The sequence below is a fragment of the Electrophorus electricus genome, chromosome 17 (assembly GCF_013358815.1).
Source record: "Electrophorus electricus isolate fEleEle1 chromosome 17, fEleEle1.pri, whole genome shotgun sequence".
Lineage (NCBI taxonomy): Eukaryota > Metazoa > Chordata > Actinopteri > Gymnotiformes > Gymnotidae > Electrophorus > Electrophorus electricus.
The window spans coordinates 16,310,463-16,320,042 of record NC_049551.1 but is presented as its reverse complement, the minus strand read 5'-3'; the positions used below and the strand labels follow the sequence as shown (position 1 = coordinate 16,320,042).

At 47.2% G+C, this 9,580-nt stretch overlaps 1 protein-coding gene across 2 annotated transcripts in view; it reads right to left on the bottom strand.

The window, feature by feature from the left end:
- Positions 1 to 9,580, bottom strand: part of cntnap3 (contactin associated protein family member 3) — a 75,764-nt gene that overhangs the window by 27,351 nt on the left and 38,833 nt on the right. For both annotated transcript variants that reach the window (XM_027003516.2, XM_035535855.1), the window contains exons 10-11: positions 9,259 to 9,430; positions 4,018 to 4,124 (exon numbers count right to left, since the gene is read on the bottom strand). In XM_027003516.2, coding sequence (XP_026859317.2) covers positions 4,018 to 4,124; positions 9,259 to 9,430 — 279 coding nt within the window. The remainder of the gene's footprint in view (positions 1 to 4,017; positions 4,125 to 9,258; positions 9,431 to 9,580) is intronic.

Below are 9,580 nucleotides of genomic sequence, written 5' to 3'. Positions count from 1 at the left end.
TCGCATGTCCACTGACGCCACAGACACATCAAGGCACTTGCGAGGATGGCGGGCGCCACGTCGCAGCACCTTATGTTTTTGTGTGGGCGATATTGTGTGTTTGTGTTTGAGCCTTTTATGTTTGCAGGTGCAACGTCATTAGGAGGAAGGCAGGGAAGCTGCCTCTCGCCGCGAGGTCTCCCTTGCTGGCGGCACCTGGCCTGCCTGGTACTGGGTGGGCGCCGGGCACTGCCATGCTGTTTGTGTTTATGTGTACATGGCGCCCGGAGGTTCGTGTTCAGTGGATAGACGCGTCGGGAGCCACTCGCCTCCTGCAAGATGAACTTGGGAGTTCATTAAGTAAAATAAAAGGTGTTCATTGTGTAGTGCACTTTGCAAGAGGATCTGTGGTGTTCAGTGTGATATGCCCATTCACCACAGGGCCCCCATCCAGTGCTCGCATAGCCTATGGAGGTGAGCCTCCATGTGGAGTGCCTTGACCAGCTATAGGTCCATGAAACAAGCCTCCAGACCAGAGTCCACCCAGCGCTGAAACACGTGCAGACCATTCTAAGTGCGTAACATTCATCACCAGAGTAAAGGAATGGCATGCTTGAAGACTGCCAGTCACCTTTTCCCCCCACACACACTGGGTTTGTATGCTACAGGAGGACCCAAAGGTTCAGCGGGGTGATTGGGCCTCTTGCACTGGTGCTGGTGGTATTCGCAGATGGGCAGGGGTGTGAAGAGAAAGGCGCTTCTCTTCAAAGAGCCAGTCAAACACGATTGCCTGGTCTATCACCTTGTCCAGGGAATCCTCCTCCTCACGGCTGGTCAGCTCAGCTTGGATTTCCTTCTTCAACCCATCCATGAAAATGTCGATCAATTCCTCTTCATACCAACGAGTAAGTGCTACCATCATTCAGAAGTCCAAAGCATGGTCCACTACTGAGCGAGTGCCGTGCATGAGGTGTAACTGAGTTCTCCCACAATGGTGAAACACCGCAGTTGTTTTATGAAGTTGGGGTAGTGATGTCTCAGCGGAAATTGGTGGTGACCAGTGTGGTGCCCCAGGCCTTGGCTCTCTGTGAGATGACTGAGTATGAAGGCCATGTTGGCATGATGAGGCACTGGTGGCTGGTACGCAAAGTACAGTTCACACTGGAGCACAAACCCCTTGCAGCCTTCGAGATCCATGTCATAGATCTCTGGAACCATGATGTGGTATGACAGTAACCCTGAGGCCTCTGATGCAGCAGGGTAACTGGGAGCAGGTGCGGCAGAGGAGAACGATGCCTCCATGCAATTGGCCAACCGATCCGGGCTGGCCCGGATCCACTAAATCTCTTGTAGACTCAGCTCTTTCTCTTGTAGACTCAGCTCTTTCTCTTGTAGACTCAGCTCCTTCTCTTGTAGACTCAACTCCTTCTCTTGTAGACTCAGCTCTTTCTCCTGTACTCAGCTCTTTCTCTTGTAGACTCAGCTCCTTCTCTTGTAGACTCAGCTCTTTCTCTTGTAGACTCAGCTCTTTCTCTTGTAGACTCAGCTCCTTCTCTTGTAGACTCAGCTCCTTCTCTTGTAGACTCAGCTCTTTCTCCTGTACTCAGCTCTTTCTCTTGTAGACTCAACTCCTTCTCTTGTAGCTCTTTCTCCTGTAGACTCAGCTCCTTCTCTTGTAGACTCAACTCCTTCTCTTGTAGACTCAACTCCTTCTCTTGTAGACTCAACTCCTTCTCTTGTAGACTCAGCTCCTTCTCTTGTAGACTCAGCTCTTTCTCCTGTACTCAGCTCTTTCTCCTGTACTCAGCTCTTTCTCTTGTAGACTCAACTCCTTCTCTTGTAGCTCTTTCTCTTGTAGACTCAGCTCCTTCTCTTGTAGACTCAGCTCCTTCTCTTGTAGACTCAACTCCTTCTCTTGTAGACTCAGCTCTTTCTCCTGTACTCAGCTCTTTCTCTTGTAGACTCAACTCCTTCTCTTGTAGCTCTTTCTCCTGTAGACTCAGCTCTTTCTCCTGTAGACTCAGCTCCTTGGCTAAATCTGGGCTGTGCCCTTGTCATGCAGTTCATGTTCTATGACATCATGCGTGGCAAGGGAGCAGGATGCAAGCAGTTGAGCAAGGTTGGATCTATTAATAGAACCCAAACTGCGTAACAAATACGAAAAGTCACATAAACAACTGAAACGATAACAGACTGGAACGAGAGAACAGTTTCAGGCAGGTTGGATGCAGACAACGTGCTGTGCTGGCTAAATGGCTAATACAATGTATTGGTGATGGAGACTTGCGGGTTTGTGTAGCTGTAATGTGATTGATTAGTACTCTGTTGAAGGTGATCGGTAAGCTGTGCAAAGAGGAGGAAGAGTATGTCGCAAACTGGAGCTATGATTGACGCTCATGAGAATGTGTGAGAGGACATTGCCTTGTGTCTGCCTGGGTGTCACTCAGTACATGACTCTATACCCAATAGGTTGCTACAGCTATAACAGCTGCATGCCCATAGCTGATGGTAAATCGCTAAGCACAGCGGTGCTATCTTACAGTGACCTGTTCGACCAATTAAATCCTGACTGGATATTTTGTGCAACATGTACTTACATAAAAAACATTGTCAAATCTACAGATGAAGCTAAAGCATGGGACACGGTGCATATGGCATCTGTCATACGGAATGGGAAGTAAGCGATACGAGCAGGAAATTTAGAACCATCAAATACATAAACCCATGTTCCCTTTCTGAACTGCACAAACACTCAAGCCTTGGGCAAGCTACACTTCTTGGACAAGGTCTGTGGGATTATAACATTCCAAGGAGAGCTCAGGGGCATTTGCATACTTACTCTGTCAGCTCCTTATTTCTGGCACCCTGAAAGGGGGAGGGGGGGGGGGGGGTCATACATACCTGTTAAAGGGCCCACTTAGTTTATGTTTAAATGTGTGTTTTGCCTGTGTTTAAACGACTGCGTAAACAATATTTGCAAAGGATCTAAATTTATATTAAAAGCACGTTCCTCTTGGTCCAAGTCACTCACAAAAGAAGCCAATTAAAGGCTGACAAGTTACATAAATTACAACAGTTTTGGTCAGCTGATCCCTGAATATAGCAAAGGTGTCAGAAATGTGTTGATTACAACTTCCAGTTGACTTTTATTAGAACTAGCGTAGATGCGCCGAATAAAGTGGCTAGTGAGTGCAGCATATCTGCTAATACTTCGTTAGATGCTGTTGCACTTTACATCCCGTTGACTTCATCATATCCCCCTTGTCGTTCTCTTCCTCAAAAAACTTCAATAACATTCCTTTTATTGGCCGCACTTTTCTTAAAAATCTAATTAGAGGGTAAATGATAAAGTCTTTTTCTATTGTCTTCTCACTTTTAAGCAACTCAAGTGTGAAAGTGTTAAATACTGGAGAGATTTGGTTTGAGTGACATGTGCTTAATTTCACCCCAGACTTGTTCCATGCAATTTATGACTCCAGCTCAGAGAAAAAGGCTTTTCACATCATTAGAGACCCTGTCATAATCCATATCAACAGCATGGCTTTGTCAACTGGCCCAACCCTTCCAGTAGTGGCTGGATCGCCGATAAGCATTTGACCTTGGGTCGTGCCTAAAGTTGTTGTTTGGGGACTGATTTATTGTAGGCAAAGAAAAAAGCACAACCCAACACACATTCTCGCCAGCCCTTTAAGTTCTGTCCTTGACTTGATGCCTGGCGTAAATACATATTTTATATTTTTGACAAAATGTGTGATTTAGTATTGAGGGTGATGGTGTCTCAGTGAGAATGTGTGTGTGTGTGTGTGTGTGTGTGTGCGTGAGTGGGCGTGTGTGTGTGCACGTGTGTGTGTGTGTGTGCGTGCGTGTGCGTGCGTGAGTGTGCATGTGTGTGTGTGCTTGTGTGCGTGAGTGGGCGCATGCGTGTGCGTGCGTGTGCGTGCGTGTGCGTGCGTGCGTGTGCGTGCGTGAGTGTGCATGTGTGTGTGTGCGTGTGGTTGTGTCTTGGGGGTGCAGAGGATCTGAACATGTTCTCCTTACAGCTGTGGCATGTGGCTCCAGCGTAGCCAGTGCTGGAACAGTTGCAGTGGAACGTGCTCCATGCCTGGGTGCATTTGCCCCCGTGTTCACAGTGGCTGGGAGAGCACCTGGCATGGAGAAGACAAAGAACAGGCTGTTCACTTCCCATCCCATTCATATGCTGAGTGGAGCAGCTCCTCTGAATCTCCATTCGAAGGAGAACATCTGAACCCTCCTTTGTTATTGAAGGAAATGTGCAGAATCTATAACAAAAGAACATGGTGTTCATAGATCACATCTGCTGCTGTGTCCCGTCATATCCGCAAACTTTATAAAATGTTTTTTTTTCCCCCAACCTTTGAACAAAAAAAAGTGTCTACTAAAATGTGAATAGTAAGGCATAACATGACAACAGCCCACCTTGAATTACATCGCATGTTAAAGTATAAGTTTGAGAAGATTAAGACTTTCAGTGCACTCAAAAGATAGAAAAGGTGACAAGCTCCACATGAGTGATTATCTCCACCCATCACATCTGCGGCTTTTGTAATAAAGCTATTTAAGGTGTCACTGGATGTCATCATGCCCTTGATATCAAAGCATTCCACTCTTCACACAGTCAGTGCTTTCTCTCTTCCTTGTCTCTCTCGAATTCCAAAAGATTTCTCCTAATCAAACGACTCACTCTCACTATAAAGCAGATCTCTTTTACCAGATTTCCATTTGTGGTCACAATGACAGTGAATGGGTTTTTGTCACCCCTCCACCTTTAAATCTGATCTCTGAAACCACTCAGATCGCCACTGGTGTCTGGGGCATGCCAGGGCCCCTGTCTCAGGTAACTTACTGTAGGCTGAACAATCAGACTCTGATTCCCTACACCTCAGCTTAAAATAGCAGGGGGAAGATCTGACAGTGTGTATTTTTGGCACACATTGCGACTCGGCGGTGCACTGCACTGCGAGCCGTAACACACTGGCCGGCCCAAAGCGAAACCCATCTCTTGAGTCACAGCATGGTAGCCCAGTGCTATAGTTCCAGCAACTGTCTTCTGTTTCTCAGTAATCGGCCTCCACAGGTAACGAACCAAGCTTCAGTGAGGATGAGTCACACGCATGCACACACACACACACTCACGCAGACACCTACTTACTACAGAACTTCCTGGCACTCCGCTCGTTGTAAACAAACACAACTCGGGCTGGGGCTCAAACTGCTGACGATACTAGTCTTGCCGCCTGGGGTAATCTGTAGTGACATACGTTACACAAATTACTATGAGAATGTGGGAGCATCTTTTGCTGTTAATGGTTGAGAACAGAAGGCAATAAAAGCTGAGGCTAACACAAGATGAAGGAGCAACCGCAGAAAAAAAAAGAAGCAAAACAGTGAGTTCTTCACTCTAAATGCATGTGGACAGATGGGTCCTGAACTGAAAGAATGGGCTGTTAGCTAACAAATGCATGCTGACATACGGAGGAACTAGGCTGCTTGAAGCCTGTACAGCTTCTAATCTTTAAGGAAGCAGAGTCTGCAATATGCCGTGGTGACCGATGTGAGACTGCGATGACGGCGTGTCGCCAGCAGCACTGAGGCAAACCGACTGCACCCACTTTTATTCCTCAACAGCATAAGAAGGAGGAAGAAAAGACTCGAGAGCGATTGGATAGATAAGCGAGAGGAGAAAAAGCGGCATATGAGAGCTGCATATTAGTGGTAGTCCTCATTGTTCATTGTCTAGGTTTTCTTATGGGTGTGTTGGGGGTAAGCAAAATAAGAATTTCATTGTGCAGTGCAACTATTTGTTTATGCTGTGACTATGCCACTGAACTCTTGAACTTGACAGTGGAGTGGGTCCAGTGCCCGCAGGTCGGCCCATCGTGACCCTGAGAGGTGGCAAGTCATCGCGCAGAAGACAAGCACAGCGGGCGAGAGACAGGCGCAGCGCGGGACCCAGCCACCCACCTTCTAACTTCGAGTGAGGCAGTTGGGTGGAGGAGCGAGAGGGTTGACGTGAGAGGTGACGGGCCTGCTCCAGCAGGTGCTGGGGTCAGGGGTGAACCGTGGGAAATTAGGAGAGACGGAGAGCATGCCCCCAGCTGCCTCGGAACATGACGGGAGGGGCCATGTCGCGTGTAGAGTGGGCGGCCACGCCGACGTCCGGAACAGATGCAGTGCGACTGACTGTTCTGCATTGTAAGTTCTGCTCACTTTAGCCACTTTGATGCTCCAGAATGCATTGAGGACATTTCTGATGTATCAGAACAGTCCCGTGTCACATGTCATTGCTACTAATCGGGGAGAGCAAAACTAGAACGTGAGGCGTGTGCTGATCGGTGTGAAGCCGCACAGGACCTCTTTGAATTGTTTTTCTTCACAGGCCTGTTGAGTACCTCGGCACGCTTGGAGGAGAATGCTAAGATGTCTGCTGCACGGAGCAACCATGTAGATGCTGGTAATCTGCATTTAGCGACACGTGTGAGTGCGGCCCTTCTGTGCTTCCTTCCCAGTGAGAACACCTCCTGAGTGGTTCTATTTTCAAGCTCTGCACAAAGTGAGCAAAAGGGTAATTAGCAGTCAGTACGCGAGGGGAGGGAGGCAAAGCATGCTCTTACTCTTGTGTACACTGCCAGCGTGCGCCAGTGCAAATGACTTCACAAGCCCAAGAGCGTTCTGGTGTCCAGGGCTGGTCGAAGGGGCACGCTCTGGAACGCCGCCTGATTTGCTGACATAACACGGTGACTCGGGGGTGCGGGGGTGCGGGGGGGGGGGGTTGGTTCACCGTCCTCAGACGTGGCACTACAGTACCTCGGTGGTGTGAGCTTGGCGCTACTTGCAGGCGTGTGGTAAACGTTGCGTGCGTCGAGGCTCTGGCGGGGCTGTGACGTCGGCGCAGCTGTAGGGAGGGCCTTATCCCATCGTAGACTACGCGTTTCCTGTTCGTCCTCGGCCGCTCATCTCTGCAATGCTATCGACCAACACCGGTGCGACGCAGCCTGGCCCAGGCCCTGAGAACGTACACGCGCACACACACGTGGCGTGGCGGTGTTTTTTTTTTTTTTTGGGGGGGGTTGCCCCCATTGCTTTCGGTAGTTTACAGCAGTTACAGTGTTGACTCTGTGAGCAACGTACGCCTTGTAATTACAGGATGAGGCTGACAAGAGCTGTTGTCTGTGCTGGAAAGCCAGGGGGAGGCGTGCAGACACATCTTCACTCCCTTTCTCCAGGCTAATATTCCCTTTCACAGCATCACTTAGTCAGCGGCACTGTCAGAATGTTACTTCCTCGCAATGTTCCCCTTTTCCCACATTTTCTACGCCATTCTATAATCCATGGCTTGTGCATGTGCAGAAGTGACACGCTACAATTACACTTTGACTCGGTTTTCCTTCCGAGGCAAAAGTGCGAAAGCTATATTCCCTGTTGCATCAGTCGTTTTTTCATTAAGATACAGCGTAATGTCAACATGTTCCTTTTAATGGTAAACAAAACAAAACAAACAACAAAAAAAAAAACAATGTCAGTACAGCATGAAAAGCTAATATTCAACACCTAAAGTAACATGATTACTGGATTTAAGACTCATGTGTGGACGAGACGTTTTCCACTTATCTGGAATATTCTGGGGTTTGTGAGCAGAGGTCTGGTCTGCAGGAGATAGCACGGCACGCTTCACTCTAATGCTTCCCTTGTCTGGGGCCTAGAATGCAATGCTCAGTTATGGACGGGACTATTATTCAAATAAAACCCATGCTCCTCTTTCAGATGTAATAAGTGAAAAGCATGGCATCTTGTAAGGAGACTGTGCCTCCCTCCATCTCTCCCTCCCTCCTTTTCTCCCTCTCTCGGCCCCCTTTCCCCCTCTCTCTCTCTCTCTCTCTCTCTCTCTCTCTCTCTCTCTCTCTCTCTCTCTCTCTCTCTTTCTCCCTTGTGCATGCTCTTGCCTGCAGACATAATAACTTGCTTTAATGAGAGGAGAGAACTACTGAGATGATTTCAGCCCTAACGTTTGTGCTCCCTAAATGCAATAAGGGCGGTTGAAACAGAAGCCAGTGCCTTTTTTTGGTTTTATATTCTATGTCTAGCAGTGCCTGCCAGCTGCCTGGCTTTTGCTATGTGCCATTTCCAAATGACTTACAACAAAATTCTTGCATACAGCAACTTTAATGATGGATAAAAAAGTGTATGCTAAAAACAAGCACATTTGATGTTTTACTGTAGGCCGAAATTATTCCCTTGGACGTTAAAGAGACATTAAAGAGAGGCATACTTGTAGATTATATATGGGAACTGAGTGAAAATTAATGACTATATTATGTGTGGCTGGTATGAATTAAAGATTGAGCATGAAGCACAATGCTTTGTTTATTCTTGAATTGTGTTTGGCACTGAACATGCTCAGCAGAGCACAAGTTCCTTGCAGCGCAGATGCACAATGAACAATGAACATAAGCGGCCGGAGCAGTCAGGAAGCACGGCAGTGGTCTGTGCATGTGCCATCAGCCTTCAGCCAGTGTTACCAAGTCAGTAGAAAATACTTTTTTTTTTTAAAGTATGGTTCACATTTTAAAGTCAGGTAGGCAGTGTGAAACTGCAGCAGATGGAGAGGATAAATGCCTCAGATCGCAGGGAAAGCCCACACACAGAGGCACTTTGAGAGCTAACACATCTATTACTGAAGAGATTGTCACAGTTGTTATGTCCAAACTTCAGCTTCCACTGAACAATAACTTCAGAGCTCACATGGGACACCGCATGGTATCTGTCGTGACTGCTTCTGGGTGAATCGTTTGGTCCAAGTAATCCATTTACCTTTGTTCAAAGCACACAACAAATAAATTGTAACTGCCAGGAAAAAAAATCCTTCAGATGCAAGCTCCAGTGGACCCCTTCAAAGATGTTGCACGGCTAAATAATGCCAAACAAACAAAGAAAAACAAGATGAGAGCGGAAAGATTTTTACAGTGCACTAGTGATCTGGTCACAGGAAGAGTTGAACTGAAAGTGGAAATACATGGTGCATTTAGATCGTGGTCTGGATTTATTTGCAACAGAAAAACAGAAAACTTTAATTGATTGATAGAGCACTCCCCTATGCTTAACTACCTTGCTCTTAGTTGGCTACATTAATATTCAGTGCAAGTGTTTGCCTAATTAATGAAGCATGGCTTTATATTTATATGATGAACCTGAATGCATCAATTTGGAATGCATCTGGTTATAAATAAATAAGTGCAGCTTAATGACACAGCCAAGACATACCTGTCAATGATTCCACACATGTCCATTTGGAGATCGCTGAAGTTTCCTATCACCATCTGCTGCACTTTGATCAGATCCACTAAGGTGTTGTCCCTGTGGATGAGTCGCATGCATCCTTGAAATACACCGAAGGGGTTCCTGCACCCGCCGTCATCTTCTGTACTCGGACATCCTATGGGTGGAATCATCAGAGTGAGTCAGCATGCTTCAAACAGCAGCACACACCTGAAGAGATGGGGTGATGGTGTTGATGGTTGGAGGTTTAACAGGACCCCCGCCAGTTCCATATCAGGACTAAATCACTCAATATCCTGACATAATG